A 16,142-nucleotide genomic window follows, 5' to 3' on the forward strand; every position below is an offset into this window, starting at 1 on the left:
CCTGTAATAATGTACTCCATCCTGTTCTCTTCCTGTAATAATGTCCCCATCCTGATCTCTTCCAGTAATAATGTCCCCCCATCCTGGTCTCTTCCAGTAAAAATGTCCCCCATCCTGGTCCCTTCCTGTAATAATGTCCCCATCCTGGGGCTTTCCTGTAATAATGTCCCGCATCCTGGTCTCTTCCCGTAATAATGTCCCCCATCCTGGTCTCTTCCTGTAATAATGTCCCCATAATATCCTCTTCCTGTAATAAAGTCCCCCATCCTGGTCTCTTCCTGTAATGTCCCCCATCCTGGCCCCTTCCTGTAATAATGTCCCCCATCCTGGCCCCTTCCTGTAATAATGTCCCCCATCCTGGCCCCTTCCTGTAATAATGTCCCCCATCCTGGCCCCTTCCTGTAATAATGTCCCCCATCCTGGCCCCTTCCTGTAATAATGTCCCCCATCCTGGCCCCTTCCTGTAATAATGTCCCCTATCCTGGTCCGTTCCTGTAATAATGTCCCCCATACTGGCCCCTTACTGTTATAATGTCCCCATCCTGGGCTCCTTCCAGTAGTAAGGTCCCCTATTATGGAAACTTCCAGTAATAATGTCTAACATCCTAGACCCCTTCCAGTAATAGTACTTACACATTTTGGTTGCACCTGCTCATTATGTCCATCTCTGTTATGAAGTTAGTCATTTACTGTAATTTGGGGTCTGCATCTCACATTGTTGTCGCTTTCTTGATCTGACATTGATTAGAGCGGATTCCTCCATTGTGTGCGGCTAACGTCGCTACAGATGAGAATTGTGACCTGTGGATTTTTGTATGTAATTATTGTATGTGCGAGACATTTCTCCTCTTCTCGGGGGATGGGGCGGCCAACGAATTGTTACATCCAGGATCCCCACTCTGTGCAGTGACCGGTAGTGAGGTAACGTTTCGACCCCTTGATGGGTCTTTATCAAACCTCACTGAAAAAAAACATAGAAATACAATATATTAGAGATTGTGTGGACGAGAGAAACAAAGAAAAGCACAACAATAAAAATTAAACAAACATAATACAAAAATAAGGTGCACCAGGAGAGCATCTAAGGTCGGGTGTGTATGCACAATAAAAGCAAAGGCCGGAAAATGACCATATATACAACCAATAATATACAAAAAATGAACACATATACAGATAATGCCCATGGAGGATATAAAATAAACGGAATCGACACGGCTGCATAAAGGATGGCAACAGCGGAGGAGGATAGCTACGCAGAGGAGCACCGTGACCTTTTATCTTGTGCCTCTTTTCTCATAGTGTCTCTTGGGATTTGCTTCCTGTCCGTGCCATACCGGACCCTCATACCCTCTATCGTTTTTGGTATGTTTTTGTTTATGGTTCTGACGTGTCTGGTCCATTATCTATCATTGCTGTTTTGCTTTATACTCTTCACTCTCCATTACTCTCCCTAGGAATGTTTGTGTCCATCTCCAGGATGGCATCCTCTTCTTTCCCTATTGCTTTTCACCTTAAAGGTCACTTATGTTCTACACCTCTCGCCTATCCAATTTACCAATATCTTTGTCATGTTTAATTGATCCTCTGCGTAGCTATCCTCCTCCGCTGTTGCCATCCTTTATGCAGCTGTGTCGATTTTGTTTATTTTATATCCTCCATGGGCATTATCTGTATATGTGTTCATTTTTTGCATATAATTGGTTGTATATATGTCCATTTTCTGGCCTTTGCTTTTATTGTGCATACACACCAGACTTTAGATGCTCACCTGGTGCACCTTATTTTTGTATTATGTTTGTATAATTTTTATTGTTGTGCTTTTCTTTGTTTCTCTAGGTCACATGACCTCTAATAGATTGTATTTCTGTTTTTTTCAGTGAGGTTTGATAAAGACCCATCAAGGGGTCGAAACGTTACCTCAACACTTTATTGATTTCTGTGGTGTTCCTCAATAAAATTTCACGTATGTGACGCATTCTAAATCCATCTTCTGAGTGCGGTTGTTTCTTCGAATATATGAGCCTACTGGATCCAGTCCAGGTTCAGCCCGCACGCCTTTCTTCTTAGTATCAGTGACTGGTAGTGGCCGCCCATCCTGACAAAGTGGATATAAATCAAGCCGTTGCTACCAGTAATGAAATGAGTCTTGCTTATTACCGGCTGCTGTTCACTTTCCTGAAGATTATTTTTTTTTTTTACTTTCTAGCATCACATTGAAGTTGGGAAAAAAAAAGCAACAAAAATTGAACAATGAGTAAGAAAATGAAAATCATGAACAGTTCTGTGCCCCACCAAATAGCATTTTCAGCTTCGCCCATTCTTTTGCTAATTAATTTACATCCCCGCACCAAAAATGCATCATCTCTGCAGTCTTCTTTCTGGTCCACTCACGGTCTATATAAAGAAGGACTGTACAACTTGTCAATCAGTTTTTGTTTTTCTTCTTCTTCTGTCTATCTGGAAGATATTTGGTTTAGTTTTGGGCAGGGCGGCTCTTTTTGGTAATCTGGCTCTACTCACCAAGAAGAGCTGGCTCGTTTTGGATCCTAAATAGATCCATAAGAAATGTATTAACAATAGGTGAACACATATTTAAGCTGACGTTAATGCAGCTGAAACTCTGCCCATTTGCTGTTAAAACAATTGACTTGATGAGTTGGCGGCGTTACATCTGCTGAACATTGGGATTTTATGCCCAGTGAGAGCCATTTGGAGAATTTAGTGACTCTCACTGGGGTCCTGGCTTCAATCATTCACAGCAGGCAGCCGGCTATTGGTTCCAAACCATTCGCGAATGACCCATCACTAGTTTGGTTGCAGTTAAGAAAGACAAGGTCTGGGGAAGGGCGGCACCAAGTGGCACAGGAAGGTTCTCCGTGATAATATTCAGGTCATCCAGTGGCGTAACTTGAACCTCATGGGTCCTGATGCGAAAGCGCCAACGGGGCCCCCAAACATTTTAAATCCTTAATAGCAATAGTCTTTTTCTATAAGCCAAAGGGACTTTTAGGGCCCGGTGCGATTGCAACCCCTACACCTGTTGTAGTTACGCCCCTGAGGTCATCACCAAACCTGCCATCCACCATCTCATTTCCAGAGGAGGCATCAAGTGCATCTCTGATCTCATCTAGGTCAGGAGACTCATGGCTTCCTGACAGTATTTCTGGAGAATATCTATTACACCATCACCTACACAGCATGCCAAGACGAAGACAATCACAGCTATGGACGTTGCGTATGCGCCAGGGTCACACGGTCTACTGCTTTAGAGATTATTTCTTGTGCTGTAACACAGACTCTTCTCCGAGCTGCCCACATCTGCTGGCGCTTGACCCTGTGCTGGGATGACTGCAGTCTGCTCTAGTGGTGGCTGTAAACATCACGGGAACTAATGGGTTAACACTGAGCGTCCTGGTGGCGTGTGCGGAGACATATCCGAGTGCTGATTGGCTGCCATTGAAAATGAAATTTGCAGACAATGGCAGTTTCTTCCGCTCTTTGTTGTGTGTGAGGGCGGGAGGGTCTCAGGCTGTGAGTAACTAGTATGATGAACTCAGCACTATGTGGTGGTATATTGTGCGGTTTGGGGATTTACAGCACTATATTGAGGTGTACTGAACTGTTATAAATATTATACAGCCCTATAAAAGAGTACAATGCTATGCATTCAGAGCACTGTATGGCAGTATACAACAAATGGGAATATACAGCGCAATATGAGATGTAGTTATAGTGCCATTTATACCATGGCACTTAACATGTGAAAATGGGCGTATATAATACAAAGTACAATATTAATACAAATCACGACTGGTCCAGGAGGAGAGAGGACCCTGCCCGAGAGGGCTCACAATCTACAAGGCTAGGTGAGGATACAGATATACACTCACTGGAGATATACAGCAACTATGGTCGCATCTCCACATAATGCACCTCATCAGTGGTACTGTGCCAACACAGCAGCAGACACAGGATTATAGTCACTGCCTGGCGTAGCTGTATTACCCATACACCCCAGTGTTACACAGAATCTAGGACATGTAGCAGCTCTGTATATACAGAATCTCACACCTGAGATCAGCTCTTGTGGTGACGGGGTGGGTGGCTCTTAGAAGAGCCTTTGGGTTGTGTGGATGATACGGGGTCAGTGTTGATCACTTGCTCTTCTTGCTGCTCTCGGTCTTCTTGGGCAGCAGCACGGCCTGGATGTTGGGCAGGACACCCCCCTGGGCGATGGTCACCCCACCCAGCAGCCTGTTCAGCTCCTCATCATTGCGCACGGCCAGCTGCAGGTGTCGGGGGATGATGCGGGTCTTCTTGTTGTCCCGGGCGGCATTGCCGGCTAATTCCAGGATCTCAGCGGTCAGATACTCCAGCACAGCAGCCAGATACACCGGAGCACCGGCGCCCACCCTCTCAGCATAGTTACCCTTGCGGAGAAGTCTGTGCACACGACCAACCGGGAACTGCAGTCCTGCCCGGGATGAGCGGGTCTTGGCTTTAGCACGGACCTTCCCTCCTTGTTTGCCACGTCCAGACATCACTGAGCTCACAGTTATCAGCAGATAGAGAACTCTATTATGTGGTGACTGTACAGTCTCCTGCGCCTTTTATAACCTACTGCTGCCCCGCCTCCTCTCCTGCCATTGGATGAATGTGAAGTCACTAATGCAAACAAGGCTTGTGGAAACACCAATGGGCTGCAGAGGGCGGAAGTCATGACGTTTACATTGGTCACATGACTTTGTCACCCAATAGCACAGCGATCTGACAGCATTGCTCATTTGCATGGCCGGTCTATAAATACGGCCGCTCTGGGAGGAGCAAGATCATTATTTCTTTTCCAGTGAAGAGAACATTCTGCTGTCATCATGCCTGATCCTGCCAAGTCTGCACCAGCAGCCAAGAAGGGCTCCAAGAAAGCTGTGACCAAGACTCAGAAGAAGGATGGTAAGAAGAGGAGGAAGACCAGGAAGGAGAGCTATGCCATCTATGTGTACAAGGTACTGAAGCAGGTCCACCCTGACACCGGCATCTCCTCCAAGGCCATGGGCATCATGAACTCATTTGTCAATGACATCTTTGAGCGCATCGCAGGGGAAGCCTCCCGCCTGGCTCACTACAACAAGCGCTCCACCATCACCTCCCGGGAGATCCAGACCGCTGTGCGCCTGCTGCTGCCCGGAGAGCTGGCCAAGCACGCCGTGTCTGAGGGCACCAAGGCCGTCACCAAGTACACCAGCGCCAAGTAATCTGCTCCGTGCTCTGCACCCACAACCCAAAGGCTCTTCTAAGAGCCACCCACCCCGTCTACATCAGAGCTGTGGCTGCCTGTCTGTCTCACTCTTGTCTCTGGGGAAAGATGTAGGTGCACTGACCGGCATTATGAAATAACTTGCAGAAAACCTCACCAGTATAAATTCATGAAAGAAGTTGTGCCTATCTTAGATGTTTGATTTATATGAGAAAGTGCTATTCTGGATGTTTGTCATGTGGCCAATGTGATATATTTGGACTCATTCTGAAGCTCCAAAAGCTGGGAATAAATACTATATACAGACTGGTAAAGAACTGGTTAACAGTTAAGGTGCTGTAAACTATACATTCTCTAAATGTGATGTGCTCAAGAGTGGGGACCGCAAGGATCTGTACTGGGAGCAGTGGGAACCATAGTGATCTCTACTGGGTGCAGTGGGGACCGCAAGGATTCTGTTAGGGGTAATTCTTTGAGGCTGTCCTTGTGGGTGGGATTGAGTAAAGTGTCAGACTTTACCTATGTAGGATAATAAAATCTGACATTGACAACACAATCAGAACAATCTGGATAAGACGTCTGAATGGATAAACACTCGGCAGATGAGGTTTAAAAATGTATAGTAGCGCACCTAGGATGGAGTGATACTATTGCTGCATATACAATAAATGGAAATATACTCGGGACTATACAGAACAGAAGGACTTGGGTATTCTGTTTAAAAGCAAGCGGAGCAGCAGCACTCAATGTCAGGCAGCAGATGGAAAAGCAAACAAGATTTTTCAGTGTATAAAAATAAAATAAAAATCCTAAGATCCAAATGTATGTGGTCTCACAAGTGATATATAGAGGAGTAACATCTAGAACATGGGATCCAGTTTCGGCTCCACATAACACTGATGTTAGGACGTTAGTGGAGCCCATTAGATTACATGGGATGGAGGCCTCCTGCTCAGTCACCTCTCACTGAATCCCATTCTCTCCCAGAGCGCTGGGTCCTAGTGCCCTCTGCCTCCAGTGTTCTGCTGGTTGTAGCCAGAGATGAGCAGTTAATTTTCAGCAGTGTCTGCTGGTTCTGATCGGAGCTCTCTGCAATTTCTTGCTTATATTCTCCTGATATAACGCACCCTTCACTCCCCAGACCGGTGGAGGCTCCTGATCAATGATGAACTAAAGACTGATCTATTTCTAGGTCTGAATTTCACATTGACATTAATGGAGAAAGCGATCAACAACATGGAGATACATGAACAAAGCACAGTATGGAGGGTATAAAGTACTATATAGAGTATATAGCACTATATGAGGGTTTACAGCAGGATATGGAAGGTACATAGCACTATATGGGGGTATACAGCAGGATATAGAGGGTATCTAGCACCACATGGGGGTACACAGCAGGATATGGAGGGTATATAGCAGGATATGGGGGTACACAGCAGGATATGGAGGGTATATAGCACTATATGGGGGTATACAGCATGATATGGAAGGTATTTAGCACTATATGGGGGTACACAGCAGGATATGGAAGGTATATAGCAGGATATGGAAGGTAGTTAGCACTATATGGGGGTACACAGCAGGATATGGAGGGTATATAGCACTATATGGGGGTATACAGCAGGATATGGAAGGTATTTAGCACTATATGGGGGTACACAGCAGGATATGGAAGGTATACAGCAGGATATGGAAGGTATTTAGCACTATATGGGGGTACACAGCAGGATATGGAAGGTATATAGCACTATATGGGGGTATACAGCAGGATATGGAAGGTAGTTGGCACTATATGGGGGTACACAGCAGGATATGGAAGGTATATAGCACTATATGGGGGTATACAGCAGGATATGGAGGGTATATAGCACTATATGGGGGTACACAGCAGGATATGGAGGGTATATAGCACTATATGGGGGTATACAGCAGGATATATCCCTTTGCTCCCCTGAGCAGTGATGATCCCAGTGATTTCTCTCGGTCTCCCGTCGCCATTGATCCGAGCAGGAGGACTACAGTCTGTGACTAGATGTAACGTCCTCATGATTAAAGGGAACCTGTCACCACGTTTTTGGAAGATGGGATAAAAATAGCGTTAAATAGGGGCAGAGGTGGGCGTTACATTAGCGTGTGTGTTATGCGTTTATTACCCACCTAAGTTGCCGAAATAACTTTGCAAAGTCTCCGTTTTCGCCTGTCAATCAGGCTGGTCAGGTCACATGGGCGTGGTGTCTTCACCCAGATTTGGCGTAGTTTTCCGTTGGTGGCGTAGTGGTGTGCGCATGCCCAAAGTCCGGAATCCTCTTCCAGGGGATTTAAAATAGCGCGGTGTTCGTTATTGCATTGGTGATCGGTGGGCGCGGCCATCTTCCTTTGGCCGCGCGTGCGCAGAAGCGGCGCTCTGCTGGCCGCGGCTTCAGGAAAATGGCCGCGGGATGCCGCGCGTGCGCAGATAGATATCGCGGCGGCCATTTTCCTGAAGCCGCGGCCAGCAGAGCGCCGCTTCTGCGCACGCGCGGCCAAAGGAAGATGGCCGCGCCCACCGATCACCAATGCAATAACGAACACCGCGCTATTTTAAATCCCCTGGAAGAGGATTCCGGACTTTGGGCATGCGCACACCACTACGCCACCAACGGAAAACTACGCCAAATCTGGGGGAAGACAACGCCCATGCGACCTGACCAGCCTGATTGACAGGCGAAAACGGAGACTTTGCAAAGTTATTTCGGCAACTTAGGTGGGTAATAAACGCATAACACACACACTAATGTAACGCCCACCTCTGCCCCTATTTAACGCTATTTTTATCCCATCTTCCAAAAACGTGGTGACAGGTTCCCTTTAAAAGCGGGAAAATGACAGGAAAAAGTGCGGGAAATTCAAACTCCCCACCAGTTCTGTGCTCCGCCCACATGTGAGGAGAAGCCGCAGCTCCTGCTGCTGGGGGAGGGGCTGGTGATCGCCCGGTGCCCGGATGGCTGCAGTCTGCTCTGCGGGAGCTGGAAACATCGGGCAGTAAAGGGTTAACACCAAGTGTCTGCGGGAAGAGACCCTGTGGGCGGAGCCATAGCCCTACTGAGTGCTGATTGGCTGAGCGCTGAATATGAAATTCCCGCCTAACGGCTGAGAGTTTCTTTCCTCGTTGTTCTCCTCAGTAACACGTGATGTCATGGAGGTTGATCCTGTCAGACTGAGTGGATCTGGTAGATTCCATGTGAATGTATATTATACATATATATGGCCGTATATACTGTTTTATATGGGGTTATGTAGCACTATATGGAGTGTGATACTATATAATACGTGTATTGAGAATATAATACAATTACACTCTGTACCAGGTAATTAAGTTCTATATAGCCTCAATAGACTGCTGTATACTGCCATATGGTGCTTAATATCCCTCCATATTCTATATATCCCTGTATAGTGTTATAGACTGACGTATATGGCAAAATAGGTAGTAATTGCTGTATACTGCCATATTGTGCTATATGCCCATATATTGCTGAATACCTTATTAGTTCTATAGCACTATTGATTCCATGGTGCTGCACATGAGAAGGGGTTACATACAAATTACAGATATCACTAACAGTAAGCAAACTAACAACGACCAACTGATACAGAGGGGTGAGGACCTTGCGGGCTGACATTCTGCATATCTGTCGTGATATATATATATATATATATATATATATATATATATATATATATATATATATATATATATATCTCACTATAGAACAGTATTCCTCCATACTCACACCCCATATGGTGCTGTATTTTATTATACATTTATATTGTGCCATTTATTCCATGGAACTTTACACGTGAAAAGGGGCAAATATAGATAAGCACAATAATCAATAAATATGCCTCATACACAATGCTATATTGATGACATGTACAGCCCTTTATGATAATATATAGCACAATATGGCAGTATGCAGCACTAAATAGGAGTATTGAGTACTATATGGGGATAATACAGCACTATTTTGCCATATAAAGCTGTCTAACTATATGGGGGGTTTACAGAACAACATGGATTAATACAGCACTTACAGGGATGTAGGCCGCAGCATGGCAGTATAGTGCACTATACAGAGGATAGGAAGCACTATATGGGGGTACATGATGTAGCAGTGAGATTGTTGGGTTATATGACATTTTAGCCTAATAATGGAAGGTTGTGTTTCGTATGACCCCTAATGTGTACAGTTCCCCCATATCCTGCACACACTGGATATATACATAAAGCTGCAGCTCTGGCCGCCCTGAAGGCTCCGACTCCAGAGGATAGGATGTAGAGAATAATAACAGCCACATGTAGCCATCATGCCTCCGGTCACCAGTGCCTCCAGATCCTTGAAGCTGAACAAGGATCTTATCCTTATTGTTTTATGTGGAGTGATACTGTAATGCAATATTACATGTATGAAACTTCACAATGATGGAAGTTACACGATAGTGCCCACTGTACCAAGCAATTATGGAGACAGGATTAACTGCAGCCATACCCCCCCAATGTTATGCAAAATCTGTGCCATATAACACATCAATACATACAGAACATCACACCAGAGATCAGCGGCGTCAGCTCTTGTGGTGACGGTGTGGGTGGCTCTTAGAAGAGCCTTTGGGTTGTGTGGATGATACGGGGTCAGTGTCGATCACTTGCTTTTCTTGCTGCTCTCGGTCTTCTTGGGCAGCAGCACAGCCTGGATGTTGGGCAGGACGCCCCCCTGGGCGATGGTCACCCCACCCAGCAGCCTGTTCAGCTCCTCGTCATTGCGCACGGCCAGCTGCAGGTGTCGGGGGATGATGCGGGTCTTCTTGTTGTCCCGGGCGGCATTGCCAGCTAATTCCAGGATCTCAGCGGTCAGATACTCCAGCACAGCAGCCAGATAGACCGGAGCACCGGCGCCCACCCTCTCAGCATAGTTACCCTTGCGGAGAAGTCTGTGCACACGACCAACCGGGAACTGCAGTCCTGCCCGGGATGAGCGGGTCTTGGCTTTAGCACGGGCCTTCCCTCCTTGTTTGCCGCGTCCAGACATCACTGCAGTCACAGTTATCAGCAGATAGAGATCTCTATTGTGTGAGTGTTGCAGGCTGCGCCTTTTAAAAGCTGCTGCTCTCCCTCTCCCTCTGCTGCCATTGGCTGGATCTCAAGTCACCAATGGAAACAAGACATGTGGAAACACCAATGAGCTGCAGTGGGTGGAGATCATTATATGGTGCAATGCCAACATGACTTTCTCACCCAATAGAACAGTGATCTGACAGCATTGCTCATTTGCATGGCTGTTCTATAAATACGGCCGCTCTGGGAGGAGCAGGATTATTATTTTCTTTCTCCAGTGAAGAGAACATTCTGCTATCATCATGCCTGATCCTGCCAAGTCTGCACCAGCAGCCAAGAAGGGCTCCAAGAAAGCTGTGACCAAGACTCAGAAGAAGGATGGTAAGAAGCGGAGGAAGACCAGGAAGGAGAGCTATGCCATCTATGTGTACAAGGTGCTGAAGCAGGTCCACCCTGACACCGGCATCTCCTCCAAGGCCATGGGCATCATGAACTCCTTTGTCAATGACATCTTTGAGCGCATCGCAGGGGAAGCCTCCCGCCTGGCTCACTACAACAAGCGCTCCACCATCACCTCCCGGGAGATCCAGACCGCTGTGCGCCTGCTGCTGCCCGGAGAGCTGGCCAAGCACGCCGTGTCTGAGGGCACCAAAGCTGTCACCAAGTACACCAGCGCCAAGTGATCTGTTCCGTGCTCTGCACCCACAACCCAAAGGCCCTTCTAAGAGCCACCCACCCCGTCTACATCAGAGCTGTGGTTGCTTTTGTTCTACTGTTTACAATGGGGAACATGTGGCTGCACTGACCGGCATCTCATTTGTTCAGAGGCTCAGACGAGGGTCTGTTTCTCTCCTTAGAGCACAAGCCAGGAGGGGGATTAGAGGAAGGTGATATAAAGATGAGAATGATGATGTTGATAGTGAGCTGTAGAGCGGATGTGGAATGCTGGGAATGGTCTGGCCATAAAGGGGCAGATGGAGGCCACCATTGATGCCCTATTGCACTTCAGTCACTGAATCCTGTTCTCCCAGAGTGAGGAGTCCTAATTCTCTGGTTACGTTGTTCTGCTGACAATAGGTGGAGATGGGCTGTTTTAGGGCTTTCAGTGTTAGTGTTGTTTCCAGCAGTTTCTCTTAAATCTCATTGGAGCTCTGTTCTCGCTGATATTCCTCTGATATTACACACCCTTTGCTCTGCAAACAGCTGAAAGCACATGGTCAATAAGGCTACGTTCACATTTGCGTTGTGCGCCGCAGCGTCGGCGCCGCAGCGCACAACGCAAACAAAAACGCAGCAAAACGCATGCACAACGCTGTGTTTTGCGCCGCATGCGTCGTTTTTTTCATTGAATTTGGACGCAGCAAAAATGCAACTTGCTGCGTCCTCTGCGCCCCGACGCGGGCGCCGCAGCGACGCATGCGGCGCAAAACGCAAGTGCGCCGCATGTTCATGCGCCCCCATGTTAAATATAGGGGCGCATGACGCATGCGGCGCCGCTGCGGCGCCCGACGCTGCGGCGCTGGCCGCAAATGTGAACGTAGCCTAAGCTCCCAAAGAATGATCTATTTGTAGGTCTCAATCTCACCACATTATTGGAGCAGTAAGTGGTTTCTTGACACAGGCGCTGTTGATACGTGAACAGAGCACAATACGGAGGATATAAAGCACTTTTGAGGGTATATAGCACTACATGGAGGAATACAGTAGTATATAATTTACATAGCGCCAACATATTCCGCCACGCTTTCAGTTTAACAGTTTCAAACACAACAGTCATAAGTAACAACGTTAACAATAATACAATAATTTGAGCAAAATAAAAAATGGAGGTTGTACACTACTATGTGGATGGTGAGGATACAGCACTATAATTGACAGACTGATCTCCAGATTTGTGTCTCACATTGTAATCACTCCGAGCAGGAGGTCACTGGGGAGAGGAATCGGGTTTGTGACTATTTTTAGGGTTATCATGGTAGAAGCTGGAAAATAACAAAATAAGCGGGAAATTCAAAATCACTAACAGTTCTGAACTTGGCCAATCAGCAGAGGAAGGGGCGGAGCTGACTATGCTATTTAATTTACATCCCTGCCCTGGAAACGTGTCATCGCTGCAGTTCTCTTTCTGGTCCACTCATCGACTATATAAAGGAGGACTGTGCACTCATTAGTCATAGTTTTCTGCTGACTACTTGGAAGATGTCTGGTCGTGGCAAAGGAGGGAAAGGTCTGGGGAAGGGCGGTGCCAAGCGGCACAGAAAGGTTCTCCGCGATAACATCCAGGGCATCACCAAGCCTGCCATCCGCCGTCTCGCTCGCAGGGGAGGCGTCAAGCGCATCTCTGGCCTCATTTACGAGGAGACTCGCGGTGTCCTGAAAGTCTTTCTGGAAAATGTGATCCGTGACGCTGTCACCTACACCGAGCATGCCAAGAGGAAGACCGTCACCGCCATGGATGTGGTGTACGCGCTGAAGCGCCAGGGCCGCACTCTCTACGGCTTCGGAGGTTAAGGTCTCTGTTCTGCTAAAACACAAAGGCTCTTCTAAGAGCCACCCACATCTTCTGAGGAGAAGCTACAGCTGCTGCTGGGGTCGGGGAGGAGGAGAAGGGGCTGCTGATAGTACTGTGCTGGGCTGCTGCAGCTGGAAACATTGCAGGCACTAATGGGTTAACACTGAGGGTCTTGGGGGTTAAGTAATCTGGTGCTGTGTGGGGGATGGAGCCATAGTACTGTGTGGTGTTCATGTGTTGTATACTGCAATGTTTGGGGAAGAACAGAATATCAGGAATATACAGCGCTATATGGAGGGTATACAGTACAGTGTGGAAAGCTTATAGGCATCAATAGCACAATTTGTGTATCCGGCACTAGATGAATGGGATTGTGAAGGAAACCATTTTGTCTTCCACCTTGTTCCCTGAATTAATCATGTACATGGATTTTTCTCCAAGCATCCCCCAACCTTGAAGAACAAGTTCTGGACTCTGTATGTATGAGGGCAGGCCGTATCCATTCTGCTTGTCAGGATCACCCTGAATACTTACAATTAATTTGCATACCTGTCTATATAATCCTGTGTGAGTCTAAATAAGCAGAAATTTACATTATGCGCAAAATAGCAGAAAAAAGCTGAATCCTCACAATAGCCTTTATTTCCATATATACAGAGGCCCTGGGAGCTGCACACTCAATTCCACATGAAAACATGAACAAAATATCAGTTTTTAAGCTGAAAATTAAGAAGGAATAATGATGTAGACTGGGTGGGTGGATCTTTGAAGAGCCTTTGGGTTGTGGGTGCAGAGCACGGAGAAGAGGATTCAAATCCCACCAAGGACAACATCTGCAAGGAGTTGTTTTTTTTCCCCGCGATTACATGGGTTCCTCACTCCAAAAACTTAATGATGGAGAATGCAGATTGTGAGCCCTAATGAGCACGTCTGTAAGGTGCTCAATAAGTGGGTAAAATTAATAAGTGTAACCCCCATATGATGTGTTTTTACAAGCCCAAACAGTATAATATAGTCAGTGCGGAATATACCAGATCTACTCGCCCCCACATGTTACATGGAGAACAAAGAGCGGGAGAAACTACCGGCCATTGTGCAGGAATTTCATATTCAGTGCTCAGCCAATCCCGACACTTAGTGTTAACCCATTAGTGCCTGATGTCTCCAGTTCCCAAAGAGCCCGGATGTAACACATGTGAGAACAGCGACACAAATGGGAAAACTGACAGGAACATGGACAAAGTGGGTCCCGAAAGGCGTCATTGAAAGTGGTAAATGACTTCGGGCCACAAATGGGTATAATGTCAGGTTGGAACAGTGGGTATAATCCTGCCATTATTTACAGCGGGAGGGAACCTTAAAAAGTGAATAGCCTCCCGTGCTCCATATAGGGGTGTGTGACCCCCATATAGCGCTGTATATACCGCCATATGCTGTATATACAGCTTGTCCCATAGTAAGGAATCTATCAGATCCACTCAGCCTGACAGAAGCAGCCGCCATGACACCGAGTGTTACACTGAGGAGATTGGAGAACAAAGAAGAAAGAAACAATGAGCCGTTGGGCGGGAATTTCATATTCAGTGCTCAGCCAATCAGCACTAAGTAGGGCTATGGCTCCGCCCACACGGTCACTTCCCTGCAGACACTTGGTGTTAACCCTTTAGTATCTGATGTTTCCAGCTCCCACAGAGCAGACTGCAGCCATCCGGGCACAGGGCGATCACCAGCCCCTCCCCCAGCACCTGGTGTGGTTATGTTCCCCATACCCCCGAGTGTAATGCAGAATCTCGGCCATATATTAAATCTGTACGTTCAGAACATTCACTCTCAGGGGTTACAGAAAGAGATCTTGGAACAGGAGACAGGATTCTTTGGAGAAGAAGATAATTATTTCTCCTTAAGGTGGACCAGACCGGAAAACCTGAAGGTGGGAGTTCCATGGGTCCTCTATCCCTGTGTCACCATTACCACAGACGCCAGTCAGTTCGAATGGGGCGGACACATAGGAAGGACATACTACCAAGGGGGAGTTGAGTCCAGAGATCTCCGCAAAGTCATCAAATTTCAGGGAACTGTATGCAATCTGGAAGGTACTATACCAGGCCCGGTCACAAGCCAGAGACAGACACGTAAGGATACTGTCCGACAACGTGACAGCATTGGCATTCCTAAGACACCAGGGAGGCCCGAGACATCCACCTCTACAGCACCTAGCAGACCAGATTTTCAGATGGGTAGAGAAATCTAATCCATAATGTAAAAAAGAGGACAGCGCCACAACGGTCAGTGATGAGAAAAAACTTACAGCTTTAATCTGCCAACTGCGGCGACGTTTCGGTATAAACCAAAAGGTTGATAAAGGTTTATACCGAAACGTCGCCGCAGTTGGCAGATTAAAGCTGTAAGTTTTTTCTCATCACTGACCGTTGTGGCGCTGTCCTCTTTTTTACATTATGGATTGGACTTTTTAGCTGGGCTGACCCCCTGGCAAGGACTTGCGTCCACAGGCCTAGGAAGGCTGTAAGGGACATAGGGTGCGGTTTAACCTATTTTTTGGGTAGAGAAATCTGTCAGATCCATCTCGGCAGTTCACCTGGAAGGGGCCAAGAATCAGGTGGCATATTTTTTGAGCAGAACACCAGTACATCTCAGAGAATGGGAATTAAATCCAGAAGAAGAATCCGCCAAGAGCAACCGACACTACTCTGTCCTCCTCCTCCTCGACCTGTTGGCTGCCTTTGACACAGTGGACCATTCCCTATTATCACAGACCCTCTCATCTCTTGGCATCACAGACTTGGCCCTATCCTGGATCTCATCATACCTAACAGACCGGACATTCAGCGTCTCCCACTCACACACCACCTACCTCCTCACCTCGCCCCCTTTCTGTCGGAGTCCCACAAGGTTCAGTCCTAGGGCCCCTGCTCTTCTCCATTTACACCTTTGGCCTGGGACAGCTCATAGAATCTCATGGCTTTCAGTATCACCACTATGCTGATGACACACAGATCTACATCTCTGGACCAGATATCACCTCCCTACTAACCAGAATCCCTCAATGTCTATCCGCTATTTCACCCTTCTTCTCTGCTAGATTTCTGAAACTTAACATGGACAAAACAGAATTCATCATCTTTCCCCCCTCTCACGCGACCCCCCCCCCCCCCCCAACGAACCTATCCATTACAGTAAATGGCTGCCCACTCTCCCCAGTCCCACAAGCTCGCTGCTTCGGGGTAATCCTTGATGCTGATCTCTCCTTCAAACCACAT

At 47.0% G+C, this 16,142-nt stretch overlaps 5 protein-coding genes across 5 annotated transcripts; 3 read left to right on the top strand and 2 right to left on the bottom strand.

Annotated features, from left to right (window-relative positions):
- Nucleotides 1–4,106: 4,106 nt before the first annotated feature.
- LOC143774048 (histone H2A type 1-like) lies at nt 4,107–4,566 on the bottom strand. Its single transcript, XM_077261341.1, has one exon. The coding sequence runs from the start codon at nt 4,539–4,541 to the stop codon at nt 4,155–4,157; it is 387 nt and encodes a 128-aa protein (XP_077117456.1). The 5' UTR covers nt 4,542–4,566; the 3' UTR covers nt 4,107–4,154.
- A 246-nt stretch (nt 4,567–4,812) lies between these two features.
- On the top strand, nt 4,813–5,302 carry LOC143774040 (histone H2B 1.1-like). The gene has a single exon (XM_077261332.1). It carries the CDS (start codon nt 4,872–4,874, stop codon nt 5,250–5,252), a length of 381 nt encoding a protein of 126 aa, XP_077117447.1. The 5' UTR covers nt 4,813–4,871; the 3' UTR covers nt 5,253–5,302.
- A 4,581-nt stretch (nt 5,303–9,883) lies between these two features.
- Nucleotides 9,884–10,364, bottom strand: LOC143774041 (histone H2A type 1-like). The gene has a single exon (XM_077261333.1). The coding sequence runs from the start codon at nt 10,324–10,326 to the stop codon at nt 9,940–9,942; it is 387 nt and encodes a 128-aa protein (XP_077117448.1). The 5' UTR covers nt 10,327–10,364; the 3' UTR covers nt 9,884–9,939.
- Nucleotides 10,365–10,597: 233 nt separating this feature from the next.
- On the top strand, nt 10,598–11,037 carry LOC143774042 (histone H2B 1.1-like). Its single transcript, XM_077261334.1, has one exon. The coding sequence runs from the start codon at nt 10,655–10,657 to the stop codon at nt 11,033–11,035; it is 381 nt and encodes a 126-aa protein (XP_077117449.1). The 5' UTR covers nt 10,598–10,654; the 3' UTR covers nt 11,036–11,037.
- A 1,512-nt stretch (nt 11,038–12,549) lies between these two features.
- Nucleotides 12,550–12,878, top strand: LOC143774043 (histone H4). The gene has a single exon (XM_077261336.1). The coding sequence runs from the start codon at nt 12,552–12,554 to the stop codon at nt 12,861–12,863; it is 312 nt and encodes a 103-aa protein (XP_077117451.1). The 5' UTR covers nt 12,550–12,551; the 3' UTR covers nt 12,864–12,878.
- The last annotated feature ends 3,264 nt before the right edge of the window (nt 12,879–16,142 follow it).

This window comes from Ranitomeya variabilis, chromosome 5 (assembly GCF_051348905.1).
Source record: "Ranitomeya variabilis isolate aRanVar5 chromosome 5, aRanVar5.hap1, whole genome shotgun sequence".
NCBI lineage: Eukaryota > Metazoa > Chordata > Amphibia > Anura > Dendrobatidae > Ranitomeya > Ranitomeya variabilis.

Excerpts from the sequence above, each read along its gene's own strand:
- LOC143774040 (XM_077261332.1), top strand. The coding sequence starts at position 4,872 with ATGCCTGATCCTGCCAAGTCTGCACCAGCAGCCAAGAAGGGCTCCAAG.
- LOC143774048 (XM_077261341.1), bottom strand. The coding sequence starts at position 4,541 with ATGTCTGGACGTGGCAAACAAGGAGGGAAGGTCCGTGCTAAAGCCAAG.
- LOC143774042 (XM_077261334.1), top strand. The coding sequence starts at position 10,655 with ATGCCTGATCCTGCCAAGTCTGCACCAGCAGCCAAGAAGGGCTCCAAG.
- LOC143774043 (XM_077261336.1), top strand. The coding sequence starts at position 12,552 with ATGTCTGGTCGTGGCAAAGGAGGGAAAGGTCTGGGGAAGGGCGGTGCC.
- LOC143774041 (XM_077261333.1), bottom strand. The coding sequence starts at position 10,326 with ATGTCTGGACGCGGCAAACAAGGAGGGAAGGCCCGTGCTAAAGCCAAG.